General features: G+C 37.6%; 1 protein-coding gene across 6 annotated transcripts in view; it reads right to left on the bottom strand.

The window, feature by feature from the left end:
• Positions 1-14,626, bottom strand: part of LOC113091844 (zinc finger protein 704-like) — a 56,396-nt gene that overhangs the window by 17,266 nt on the left and 24,504 nt on the right. For all 6 annotated transcript variants that reach the window (XM_026257503.1, XM_026257502.1, XM_026257500.1 and 3 more), the window contains exons 3-4: positions 3,138-3,241; positions 1,870-2,111 (exon numbers count right to left, since the gene is read on the bottom strand). In XM_026257503.1, coding sequence (XP_026113288.1) covers positions 1,870-2,111; positions 3,138-3,241 — 346 coding nt within the window. The remainder of the gene's footprint in view (positions 1-1,869; positions 2,112-3,137; positions 3,242-14,626) is intronic.

Raw genomic sequence — 14,626 nt, 5'->3', positions numbered from 1 at the left:
GTTGTGTAAATGACATAGTAAATAAATGATTGAGTAACATGACATACATTAAAAAAACATGGTAATACCAAGTTATATAGACATAATATCACCACTTATCAGCACACAAAAAGTACTAAGTACTAACATGGTACTACTTAATATTCACGATGGTAGTACCATGATTGTCTTGGAAGAACTTTGTGGAGTATCATCTTAACACCATGAAGTACACTCTAAAACAAATCATGAAGAGTACAATGATATTTCCATCACTGTACCATACTTCTGTCAAAGCAATTTTTGTACAGAATGTAAGTACTATGGTACATGAATATGGTAAATAGTCAGTCTAAAATCAACTACCAGAGTTTTTAATGGTCACTCCATGGCTTTGTAGTCGATACCACAGAAGCATCAGGGTATTTGTGAAGTTATGTCAATATTATACCACCAAAGTACCATTTCACCATCTAATATTATGATAATTATGATTACACCATGGTACTGTCACAATATGTTTTGGAAGGACTGGAAATTGGATTACATATTCATATTTTCAGAAGAACTAAAATATTAGTAACAATATGCTGACAAACTGCTTAATTATTTCTGTATGATATGTCCAAGAAATGCATATTGTACATGTCAGTGATAGTGAAAACAGGGCACAGACAAACACTGGCACTGCTGTTGTCCTGGAATCCTAAGCTGGAGAGACAATAACAGAGGTAAAGGAGGTCTATTCATTCCCACAAATGAGGGAAGACTGACAGAATCTGGGATGCACCTGACATGAGCCTGATGAACTGGAAGATAAAGTAGATTGTGTCTGTGAGCAGCCCTAGTGCACTGGTAACTTATCTTCGTAAGACAAGTAAATTGCTTCTCTACACAGCATCATCATGTCAGGTAACGCCACCTCCAAATGAGCCACATCCTAGAGAGGATAGCATGTTATTAAAAGTTAAGAAATATGTGCCCACAACTTCTCAAATAATCGTATAGAAGAGGCTAATATAATATATCATATAATACCACATATAATTAACTTTTGCACATTTTCCTCTATATTCAGGAAATAGTCATGTCACTTTCAGGAATAAAATACAAATTACATGGGCTGTCAATCAATTAAAATAATCTAATCATGTTTGGGCTCTCAAACAGCATATTTCTTCTACTGCATTGAAATACACAAATAAAATGCACTGATAAAAGTAGTTTTTTGCAGTGGTTTGCAAATGCAGTTCTTTGATTAGGGTTGGAAACTTGTGGTTTCATATCTGGTAAATTAAATAGCGGTTGAAATTCAGATTCAGTATATAATTGATATATGAAATAAATTGGAATTAATCAAATCACTTGAATCACATACATTAGCTTTAGCCCCCTTAAAAAATACACACATACACAGCTTTCAAAAATGTCAGAACTCTACTTTAAAAACCAAATTTCCGATTGGCCTGATCTGAATCAGCCAATAATTTTAAAATTAATATATCAAAAAATGTCATTTTAAGTAAAAAATGTACAGAATTCTAGGCTGTAGGTTGTGTAAACAAAACACAATGTACTGTATACCACCAATAATATAAAACAAATCTATAATACTAGTTGCAAATATTCAAAAAGAAATTACTGATGCATATGCAAATCAACCTCTAGAATTCAGCACTCACAAATGAGTCTTTGTCTCACAAGCCATTTAAATTTCACTTCAAGGATCACAAACCCTGACAGAAACATGGGCGGCAGAGTGGCAGTGGATTTTTGTGCCCCTTGTTGTAAATCTAATATCCTCCCTTACCCATTATTCGTATAGTAACGATTAACTAAGTTATGCCTGATCAAATCTCCATAAGTGAAGGTGAGATGACAGCAGCTCACCTTGCGTTTGCGGGGGATGGGTTCGTCGAACAGCAGGCTGTTCCCATCATGCTCATCGATGTTGTCGTCTGGTGGGCCGCTGAGGCTGGGCATCCGAAAGGGTTTGAAGCTGTCAGCAGACAGGGGTGGGGACGGCGTGGACGGATTGGACTGGTCACTGGGTGCACTCCAACTCCAATATCCACTGCTGCTGTAGCTGCATGGAGTAAAGCCTCCATCCTTCCAAGAGCCGTTTAGACCCTCTGTAAGGAGAGAATGGGATAAAGTGAATGCATAAAAACACATTAAGTGCAGTAATTACCATCATCCAGACATATATACTTCTTTATAGTACACTAAACTTTCAATTAAGTGTAATGAGGAGTAAAAAAGACATAAACGTCATGTTAGTTTATGAAACCCTCAGTGTGCAGCGGTGCTGTAACACACTGTAATAACAGAAAGTTAAAATCCTAATCATATTACATAAAAGCCACAATTATATTTCTCCATTAAAGTCCTTCCAAAGTTATAACAGATCCTCATCAAGGTCTTAAAGGGGCTGCATGATGTGAAACATGATTGTCATCTCAGAACTGAGCACATTAGCAAATGACCAACCATGTTTTTATATCAACACCTATTCATTAACTTTGAGGGGCTGTTATTTCGCATATCATTCAGATCAGTATTGTTATTGTCAACTAAAACAAACTATTAAATAAAAATGGACATTTTCAACTTAGAAATGTTGCCTTTTGAACTAACAGAAAAAAACAAGTACTAAAATTACTAAAACGAATATGGAAATAAAAGTATTGTGAGATAAAATAATCCTTACTATATATCATATGCATTTACAGTTTTTTATAGCATGTCAGCACATGACAAAAACAAAATAGTACAATCAATGGTAAACAAAGTCATAAATACAGAAGTCTTAAAGGTATAGAATTGAAAACAGTGTTGGAGGTCAGAGAGAAATAGGACTCTTGGTGCGAGACCAAACATAAAAAGTACTTCGGGGAATAAAATGCTACAGAAGTACAGAATATCACCCATTTAAGTTATTAGTAGAAGATAGCTTTAAGACAAGACAGCAAAAGCCAGTCTCATGATAGCTGAACTAGTGCACAGCTGTCTCATGTGACAGTTTTTCATGCACATGTGACAGTGAAAACAGGAAATCGCTGAGTGAAGAGCAAGCTGTTTCTGCAGCTCAAAGCTAACACTTTGAAAAAGACTTCAAGGCTGAGATCATGGCGTGTTTGTGATCTAAAGTTACTTACCACTAACTTTTACAGGAGGGCTCCGCACCAGAGGACTAGTGGACAGACTGGTCAACACCATGGCAGCTGTCACTTTGTCCATGTCCACCTCCTCCTCTGATTTCCTGTAAGAGCAAGACACGTTACTTAAAGTCACCATGAAATCAAAAAGGACAATTTTCATTCCTATAATCCATCCCATCCAACACCCGATGATCACATAAAACCCACAACAATTAGTAAATGTCAATGATCTAAACAATTCACTCAACAGAGAGAGACTACATTTTTGCAATTCAAACATCGGACTACTTTGCATGGGATTATTAAATCACGTGACATTTACAGGTCATGGGATTGTTTTAAGACAATATGGCTGCACATACAAAAATTTTCAATTGAATATTTAGGTAAGATATCGGCTAAGCTAACAAGCTTATCAGCTGTCTATGTGCAGAGTTACTGTCAAAAAAACATTCACAATTTGTAGATTTGTTTATATACTATTATACATAATTAAAAAGACATTTCTAATCACTCACTAAACAGAATATCCATTAAAAGTTTTTTCTGCCAATTAAATCCAATGGCCAATGATGATCATTCATGCCACCAAGCCTCCCAAGATGAGATTATGTTAGCTCTCTCCAATTATTACAGACTTCCTTGATTCAGGCCACAAAAATGCTTTTACAAAAGTTGCTTTGAGCTTTCATGCCAACTGCTGCGTTCATTGTTGTGGGATCGCCAAACCTGCACCACATAGTGTTCCTATGATGGGCCGAACAGGAACATCTGTCGTGACAGATGACTCTCATCACTCACAGATGAAGTGTACATGTCTCTTTATGATAGCACGATGGCGTATGATGATATCTCAAAGCAGCCCGTTTCCGCAATGGGTATAGACCAGGTGATCTTGCGGTAGTTTTTTTTTTTCTTCTTTCAACAAAAGAAGGCCCAGTTTTTATATAGCAAAGGACATCTGTAAAATCTTAAATGGTTATTTTGTGCCTGTGATTGAAGGATGGACGATGAATGCATTGACATGTGGAAGCAGTACTAAATCTTCTCATCTGTCAGCTCATTCTCTCCTGGGAAAACCTGAGCCGCCCTGCCATGAAATCTCATGAGCGAGAAAAACCGAGAAAGTGAGAGACCTCTGGCTGACAGAGAAGCCCGGGACCTCCATTAGAGATAGGCCAAATTTATGTTTCTCATGTGGTGAGAATGATGTCATTATGGCTTTCGGATAAATCACGGTAGGCTGCCATCCTCTTCAGATGCCACTTTTCCCAAGACCCGACAATTATAGGTACTTCCTGGTCACCTTGGGAAAGCACGTTGGGCTTCATGGAGCTCTCCAGATAATGCCACACTGGTGCTCCTGGACGGCAGCTAATTAAGAGCTTTAATATCTCTCATCCAGCGGAATATTGTAAAATTGATTTCAACGCATTAGAACCTTTGTAATTAACATGTGATATATTGCCACTCTTGAACAAAAAAGGATCTCTGAAGACCCAAATCATGAGTCATTAGTGTCCTTATCAAACCACGGGAGTGAAGCTGGGGGTACTTTATGAATGGTAATTAAACGAGAATGTGAGTGATACGTACACCAGCAAAACTCAAATTTGACAAAAGACAAGACAAAAGACAAAAGTGTCGTCTTTAGTTATTTACATAATTTGCCCATTATGACCCATTCTACATAAACGCTACATAAGGGTTGCTTTATGTAGCATAGCAATTTCAAAAATAACATTTGCAAATGCATTGTGGCTTTGTATGGGACAGAATGATCAACTGATCAACCATCAGCCAAGTAGTATATTAAAGAGGCCACAAAGGGGTGCATAGGGGTCGGCCGAAAATGCATATTTTGGTTTATAAAAGACAAAATACTACCATAAAGTGTTAAACTATGTGTTTAATTAATTTTAAATAATAGTTTAAATAGTTTTTATTACTGTTAAATTTGCTTTCGAAAGACCATAAGATTTAACAGACAGTAAGAGAAGGAAACAATTTATATATATATATATATATATATATATATTTTTTTTTTTTTTTTTTAATATATATATTTTTTTCTCTTTAGTGCAGTGAATATAAAATAGCGGATTTATTATTTACTTTTATTTTGTTTTGATTAATTTTGAGGCATGTCCTACGTGAACACCCTTAAGAAACATGTCTGATCAGTCTGTGGTGGTCATGACCATAAACCAGCCTAATTACAAAGGGCTTATGACTAGTTGAATATGAAAAGATGAAATTTTGCGCATCTCTAATCATGGCCTCTTCCCATCATCACTGGAATGTCTCCAACCACGAAGCTGGAAAAACACATTATGGGAGTTACTTTTCTCAATTAGAGAAGAACAGACAAACAGATGCTCTGCTGTGGACTAAACCAGTGCTGCATCTCATTTGCTGTTGGCTCACTCTCCTCTCCCATCTCAGTTGACGTTTTTGGCTTTCTCAAGCAGGACAATATATTAATGCTCTTTCAGCTAATTTTTAATCAGGCAGGTATAAATTAATGATCATGTTACAGAAGTGAGCTTTAGTATGAATTATCCAGATCTAAGAGTCATTAATGCACAGTAATTCTTCCCATGGCCACCTTCATTTGCAGGAAGCCAAACATCAAATAGTTTTTTTTTTTTTGGTCATGGGGGTAAATGGGTGAGATGGCCCCCAGCAAGGAGGGGGAAACAATTTACGGACATCTGTTGTGATTCAATGGACAGATGTGCCAACTTTTTGTGGCCGTCTGATCTCGCAAGACAAATGAGAGAGCTGGTGGCTTGAGAAAGGCTGTCCTACGTACCTTCAGACATCTGGACCTTTGTGTTTACTGAGACCATCCCAGGAGGCCTGCGCCCATATTGGCAGAAACTGGAAAAGATGTTTCCAGTTTTAAAAACACAGTGGTTTAGGGGAATATAATGTAATTGGATTACAGTCTTTTTATCAAACACAATATCAGTCTTTTTGCGTTTAATGTAGTCTCTTTCTGACCTTGCAACGGTGGCACAAAAACGTCACTTTAACTTAGCAAAACGATCGAAAACTAATTGCACTCCATTCAGAATTCAGAGAGCATTTCAGTGTCAGTAAACACTGATAACTCTGAAATAACACTGGGGAAGTCACGGGAATTCCCCGAAAAACCCCACCACACAGCTCCTCCCGTTACCCTCCTCTTCCCATTTGGTTTTGAGCAAGAGCAGGAGGGAGCAGAGAGAGATGCATTTAAAGTTGGCTTGAGCTGGGCCGTCCAACGTTTATTACAGTCACTAACGCATGATGCTCATTCCCTTCTGAATAAAGGGCAATAAATCAGACACCTTCAGCCTCCCGGCGTCAGCTCCTGCATTCTTATCACTGGCATCCATATAAAAATCTGCATTGAACACAGGACAAATATGCATGAGAGACATTGAGCCATTATAAATGTTAACCTGCTGTAAACATGTAGCATTGTGACTGCGACCTCTGACTGTCAGATACTAATCGGATGCGGTCACAGAACGAGCCCTCCATGTTTATCTATAGCCTCGTGCAGATCCAATCAGCGTCACATACCATTAAAAGATAAAATAGCGGCAGAATATATGGCTGCTTTCTTTCAATTTCCTGTGTAATATCATTATAGTGCAGGGCTGGGTGGTTTGACTGTATATGTCGATAGTACAAATGTGATGTGCTGTACAGTTTATACTTGCGGTGTGATTAAAAAAATAAAATAAAATGCACTCAACGGAAAACAGCAATCTGTAAACTGTGTTGCTGATGGCATCCAATGTAGACAGCTTCATTGACTATAATGGAGCGATTTAGGTTGTTTATGGTTAAGGAGCAATGATGCAACTTGATGCGTTAAAATAGAGCTGATATGTGGTCACACAGTCACAGTGCATATAGCAGCCATTTTCCAAACATTTAAAACAGATTTGTCATGTATTACTGCCTTATTTTCACTTGTGTTATGTAATGTGACACTGTGTTCTTAATAATCTTACCGTTTGGGCTGCGTCAATCAAGTGCTAAGGCCCTTTTCTTTTTAAAGGAAGTTAAAAATCACTAAATTACAGATTAAAAAAAAAGTCATATACGAGTTAATGGGTCCAACAAAGAAATGTAATGTACAGGTGCATCTCAACAATTAGAATGTTGTGGAAAAGTTCATGTATTTCAGTAATTCGACTCAAATTGTGAAACCTGTGTATTAAATAAATTCACTGCACACGACTGAAGTAGTTTAAGTCTCTGGTTCTTTTAATTGTGATGATTTTGGCTCACTTTTAACAAAAACCCACCAATTCAATATCTTAACAAATTAGAATATGGTTGCATGGCAATCAGCTAGTCAACTCAAAACACCTGCAAAGGTTTCCTGAGCCTTCAAAATGGTCTCTCAGTTTGGTTCACTAGGCTACACATTCATGGGGAAGACTGCTGATCTGACAGTTGTCCATCACTGACACCCTTCACAAGGAGGGTTAGCCACAAACATTCATTGCCAAAGAAGCTGGCTGTTCACAGAGTGCTGTATCCAAGCATGTTAACAGTAAGTTGAGTGGAAGGAAAAAGTGTGGAAGAAAAAGATGCACAACAAACCGAGAGAACCGCAGCCTTATGAGGATTGTCAAGACAAATTGATTCAAGAATTTGAGTGAACTTCACAAGGAATGGATGGAGGCTGGGGTCAAGGCATCAAGAGCCATCACACAAAGACGTGTCAAGGAATTTACTGAACCACAGACAACGTCAGAGGCGTCTTACCCGGGCTAAGGAGAAGAAGAACTGGACTGTTGCTCAGTGGTCCAAAGTCCTCTTTTCAGATGAGAGCAAGTTTTGCATTACATTTGGAAACCATGGTCCTAGAGTCTGGAGAAAAAAATGAAGAAGCTCATAGCCCAAGTTGCTTGAAGTCCAGTGTTAAGTTTCCACAGTCTGTGATGATTTGGGGTGCCAAATGTCATCTGCTGGTGTTGGTCCATTGTGTTTTTTGAAAACCAAAGTGACTGTACCCGTTTACCAATCATTTTGGAGCACTTCATGCTTCCTTCTGCTGATCATCTTTTTTAAAGATGTTGATTTCATTTTCCAGCAGGATTTGGCACCTGACCACACTGCTAAAAGCACCAAAAGTTGGTTAAATGACCATGGTGTTGGTGTGCTTGACTGGCCAGCAAACTCGCCAGACCTGAACCCCCCAAAAATCTATAGGGTATTGTCAAGAGGAAAATGAGAAACAAGAGACCCAAGAAATGAGCGAAAGCTTTCGAAGCCCGCGGCTTATAACATAGCAAAAGAGGAACTCCCATTAAAAAAAAATTCTAATCACAAATATTACTACTAATGAATAAAACAGGCTGAATGTATCCACTTTCATTTCCATATAACTATGAACCATGATGAAACTTCATCAGCATGCATTAATTAATTGATTAATTGATTAAACAAAAACAAAACAATTGCGACCAAATCATGTGCTCATACAACCAACTGAGAAAGTTAGTCCCAAAGAGCGACCAGTTCGAAGAATTATTCTGGAGCCCTGTCGATGCCAAGCATGTTTTGTATAGCCCCCTCTGCCTCGGCTCTCCTCATGCCCGCTTGCACAGGATGGGCTAAATGAGTGGGCTACACCTGGCTCAGAAGCCCGAGGGGGGTCAACACAAGGATGCTCGAAGCACTCCAGAAATCACAGTGGTTGGCATTGAACCAAAGCCAGCCTCCTCTTACCTCACACACATGGTCCAGCTCACTGTAGTATAGATAAACATTGTGCCTGGGAAGCCTGGCCCACAGCCAGAGGAGTCACACAATGATTTCCCTTAATACTGGACAGCCTTGTTTACTTGCTAATCTGCAAACAGACAAAATACAGCGCAGTGTTTCGGCTATATTGGCCACTCGTGTGCCATTTATAGCCTCCCCTGCACCCAACCTGCACTCTTGGGTCGAGTTTTTACAGTCCCCAGCAGTGTTCATGTGCATTTCTTGATGTGAGGAGGGTAAACATGCTCACAAAGAAGGAGATTTCCACATTCCAGCTAAACATGCAGGGCTGTGTAAGAGCTGAGGTATTTACGTTGAACATCAACCTCGGATAGCGCTCTTTTCCACCAGCAGAACCAGATCATGTTTGTCAAGGAAAAGAGAAAAGAAGGCTTTGTCTGACTCTGTCACACAGTTCAACTGTAAAAGAGCCCACAAGAAGGAAAGAATAGGAGAACAATCTCTGTCATTCATGCTGTTGGGTAAAAAAATTAAATAAAATGCATGTATGCTTCATACAACAAGCTTCTTACAAGCATATCAAAGAAAAATGCCAGGCAGCAGTTGCAGGTGAACGTTTTTGTTCTGAACTGTATTTAGCAGTGAATTTCACTGTGTTGGGATCCTGATCATTGACTGTGCCCAGCTGGTGGAATGACCTCCCAATCTCAATTCTTACAGCTTTGTCTTTACTCATTTTCAAGAAACATTTAAAGACTCCTCTTTTTCGCCAGCACTTAACCAACTACTACAAGCACTTTTCCTTCATTTACTTATAAAAAAAAATAAAATAAAATAAACTGGCTATGTGTTCTGTACTACACTAACTGAGACTTGACATGGCACTTGTATATTGTTGTTGTTCTCTTGTTGACCTGACTGCTTCTATTGTTCTCATTTGTAAGTCGCTACAACCAGCTCGATGTACATTATACCTTACTTAAATTCAATAGAGAAGTATGGACCACAATATCACAAGTACTTGTATTTATCATTTAACTTTTTCCTGTATGATAAGCTAAACAAAACAAAAGCTAAATTGTTACAAATCCTCCCTGGAAACTGTTTAGATGTCCCAGGTTGGGAATCAGTGATGTAAATTAACCTATATACCTTCAAGCCTAAAAAATCATCCCACCTCAGGAGAAATTAACGTGAAATATGGTTGTGTGCGTCTATGAGATTTGCCATTGGTCCCCTACTTTAATAGTCTACATCCCACAGTATAGGTCAGACAAAGATATGATACACAAAAAGAACTGGCAAAAGACCCACCGTAGACTTTGCATCACCTACCCCAGCTGAGAGGCGCCATGAAGGAATACCTGAACTGCATTCACAAAGCCAGCACTGGGATGTTTAAGAGCTGCATCGAGTGACCGGCGTAGCAACTGCTTTGATGGACTTGATGTTTTTGTCTTTTGACCTAATGAGCGATGGGAATACAGAGCTTGCTGCTGCAGCAAGCAATTCATTTAGCCGCCACTTTTGTCAGGAAAACAGCGAGGTGATAGTGAAAGGAGGCAGCATCAATGTGTGTGAGAGAGAGAGAGAGAGAGAGAAGGAGTCTTTATAAAGTCTACAGCAGCAACAATGACTGCTGATCACACTTCATCTCTTTCTATTCCCTGAAAACTAAACTCACATCAATGCCTGTGTGTTCCTGCTGGCTACTTGCCAGATTCAGATGTTGTCTTCAAGTCACATTGCAATGATCATATTTATGAGATGGGAGGCTACAGTGTTGTACTAACCATCTGGTAAAGGAAAATTCTGTCATCATTTACTCAATTTCATGTCATGTTTTTGTCCCTTCTATGAATTTCTAAGGGGTTAAGTCTTGTTGTTTTGTAGTTACAGCATTCTATAAAATATCTGTCTTTATTATTCAATAAAGAAAAGTGGTAGAGGTTTGAATTGTACAATAAGTTAACTTTTTGAGATGAGGCAGTGTCAGTTCAGAGAATCATAATTTAGAGTAGGGGCGGTCCAAGGGTGGGCTAAGGAGACTTAAACCCTGAATATTTTTATTACCCTGTACACATCAGCTCTTGAGTTTTCAAGACATTCAACATTCTAGAGTTTTCACGCACATAAAAATAATTTCTATTAGACCACTGATTTGCTCACATCCGATTGAATCACATATTGTCATTCACTCCTGACAAGAACTGCCCAATGAGGCTCATACATCTGACCGTAAACTGGCCAACCAGCAATCAGAAGCTTTAACAGCTGCTTCGGGTATCTGTGAATTACATTATAACTTGTCGCTATAATACTGATCTTGTCATTTGTCAATTTAGGTTATTTGTTACCTAGGACTGTCAGTGTAAAGCAAAAAATATAGATATTTAATCACAGAATTGTATGTAGTCTTCCTAGGACACACACATTTAGAGCGATTATATGAATGGTTTGGTTAGCATAGTCTGCTTTAGCAAGGCAGAGTTTTCTTTGTTTCATGACAACAATTCGATGAACAATAAATAAATATTTAGTGATTTAAATTGTAGAGACAAATATTGTCTTTTTTGCTCTATTTTAGAGATGCATTGATAACATTTTTTCAGAACCGATCCAATACCAAAAATTCTGGGTATTGACTGATACATATACCGATCCGATAAAGACCTTCTATACCACTCTGTGTTGACCTGATCATCACTCTTTTATGTTAAACACAATCTACTAAATATATACAACTTCATTATAAAGAAAAATAACTAATGAAAAAATATATGATCATAATCTATGACAAAAATACTATTATAAACTAGGTTTATGGGTAATTCAGCAGCAAAATTTACTCTAGAATAATCACGAGTGCACAATAATATTACAAAATCAAAACATTCAGTGAAAAAAAATAAAAGTGAATAAGTGTAGGACTAAATCTGGTAAAATATTTGTATTATTGTTGTAAAATACGTTTATGAAAAACAGTATATTTATATATAAATATGCACTATAAAATTCAAAGACATTTCTTTTAAATGTATAGCACAGTAATGAAGCAGCAACATACAGTATGATAATCTATAGGACAGAACAAAAGCTATTAATGTTTCATTGTGGAAGACTATTATAATACGAAAGGCTCCAATAAAGAGCAGCACAAAGCGTTTTATGCACATCCCATGCACAGAATGATGCAGAATGAAGCAACAGTCTCAGCGCACAGTGCGCCACATAGAAAAGTTTAAAGCACAAATGGAAGAGATATTGATGCGTAGTGTATGTTATCTCTGATAGTGTCTTTTCTTTTAACAGTTTTACATTTCAGTTAGTGTGCGTGTGCAGAACAATTAAAAGAGATCTGGACTCCAGTGTTGTGATCTAACAGAGACCTGATGGAAAGTAACATGATGTAGCAATAGCACTAAACATCAGCAAGATAAAGTCATTTTATGCAAAACCTCTGATCTTCATCTTAGAGAGAGTATCATCGTCTTTCATTTTGTAACCAAAAATGACAGACAGGTGCAGCAGAAGTTTAACTTAAATATTCATCTGAACCCTACATTAAATTATGGAATGGCTTCAAATTACTTGGGATTTAATGCACTAAAACTTTATGGTGCTTTATAATGTAGTTGTGCCTTTTTCGTGGGGCTTAATTAATAACACAGAATAGTATACACACAGAATTGGATCGGACTCGTCTTAACGATACAAGTTCCAGCAGAAAATTGCAGTATCAGAGCCGATACCAATCCTGAGTTTCAGATTGGTGCATCCTTGCTCTAATTTACTGATGAAAATGGTTCCAAACAAAGCCATGTTGTCTCTGCAGCAACAAACTGCTGTTTCCTTACTGAATGAATTTGAGTTTTGAACAAATGCATGTTTAAACAAAATAAAAACACTTAGCTGTATATATATAAAATTGTATCCCGTGTATTCTGAAATACAGGGATGTCTCTGGGCTGAGCCCTGGATATCTATTCCCTAGAACCACCCCTGATGGAAATTAATTGGTATTGATTAATTGAAAAGTCCTTTTAAATTGATAAATTGAAGTCCATTTTTTGTCTATAGCACCTTTCAAAATACATATAGTATAATTTCTAAATAGATTTAGAAACTGTGCCATAAATCACCAATTTATCAAGGCATAATAAAAAAATAATAAAAAGCCATAATAACTGTGAGGACCAAACTTTGCAAATTTTGTTGATTTTTCACCAAGATAATCTAATCTAAATAGGATTTGTAAAAATTAATTTCTTGTAGTGTTGGAAACATCAGTAAGAACATGTTGAATGCTACAAACCTTTCATGTTTTGCATTGCACAAGATTGTTTATGAAGAATGGTAACAGAATGGATGCCGGCTGCCTACAGTGGCTAATGATGTATCTTTTAAAGTCTATACGTCAAAGGCAGAGTGTCTCTATCCCATGCCCACCATCCCTCGCGCCGGCACGTGACCCCTGTCCATCCCCCCGCCAGCATCACCCACGTTCCCCAGGGAGCCATCACTGCGACAGAGACGCTCCCAATTACACATTGTGGGGGGAATTGGAGTGCCTCACAAAAATCCCTACTTCACGAGATGGGGCTGATGGGTGAGAGTGTGTGCGTGGGGTGCTGTGGGGGTAGTCGTCTTCCCCTGAACATCATGTCCTAACTGCCTCAGGCCAGGACAAAGATCCTGTCACTTGGAAGTGTGTTATGGACAGTTACGGCGGTTTCCACAGGTTTAATCCATTGGTGGACTCCACACAAAGCCGCCTGAGGGGTATAATTAAAATGGCAGGTGCATGGTTAACAGTGAGAAGTTGACTGGTTAGAAGCTCAAAGGAACACCGCTTCCATTAATATGTGATCTGTTTACCACCATTATGCATAGAGAGAGCAGAAACCATCAACCTTCTGCTGCAGAGCCTGTAGAACAACAATACACTATATATTTGCTGGACAATAGAAAGGCATGCTTGAAGAATATTAGAAGATGTTTGCCAAGGTAGCATCAATATTACTATTGCTAATATTCTCAGTAAGATTAGAGATTTGAACAAACCCCTATCAATAAGTATCAAACAGGGAGAAAAAGTGCTATTAGTATTGTTATTTTTATTTTTAATAATTAGGTTTAAGATTTTGAATTAGCTTTTAAGTTTATATTTTGAAATTAAATTTTAGTTTTAGTAGTTTTGTCATTTTATTAATTTGTGTGTAAAATATTTAACTTTTTTCTTTTTATATTAACTTTTTTTGGCTAAATACATTTTTAAATATTTTTGGGGAAAATATATTTTCCAAACACTCCAGTGTGCATTTGTGTTTGAACTCTGGAGAGTTTCAAAGATTTCTATTTTCTGTTTTTGTTGCATTGAGCAATGTAGCTAAACACCAACATTTTCTGTTGATTCCTTGAACAGTGGCCAAGCAGAGCCATTTACATTATAATCCACTCTCCACTCAAAATTGCACACTCGAGAGTCTCCCATTAAAACAAAAAACAAAGTGTAATGTGATGCAAACAAAACAATTTTTAGTAATAATAACCTTTGAAGCATTAGCAAACTCCTCATTTAAATTCTCAAAATAAAAAAATCTGTTGGTCTGTATATTGCTAACATTTTCTTCATTTACACATGAGTCACATTGTAATTTAGCAAATAATTGAAACGGCTGCATCTTCAAAACGGTAAACAAGACTATAACAGCATGTAAACTCATTTTCCTTTGTTTTGGTCATGGCAT

Source organism: Carassius auratus, unplaced genomic scaffold, assembly GCF_003368295.1.
Source record: "Carassius auratus strain Wakin unplaced genomic scaffold, ASM336829v1 scaf_tig00214327, whole genome shotgun sequence".
NCBI lineage: Eukaryota > Metazoa > Chordata > Actinopteri > Cypriniformes > Cyprinidae > Carassius > Carassius auratus.
The sequence above is the reverse complement of the archived record's forward strand: the minus strand, read 5'-3'. Positions and strand labels throughout refer to the sequence as shown.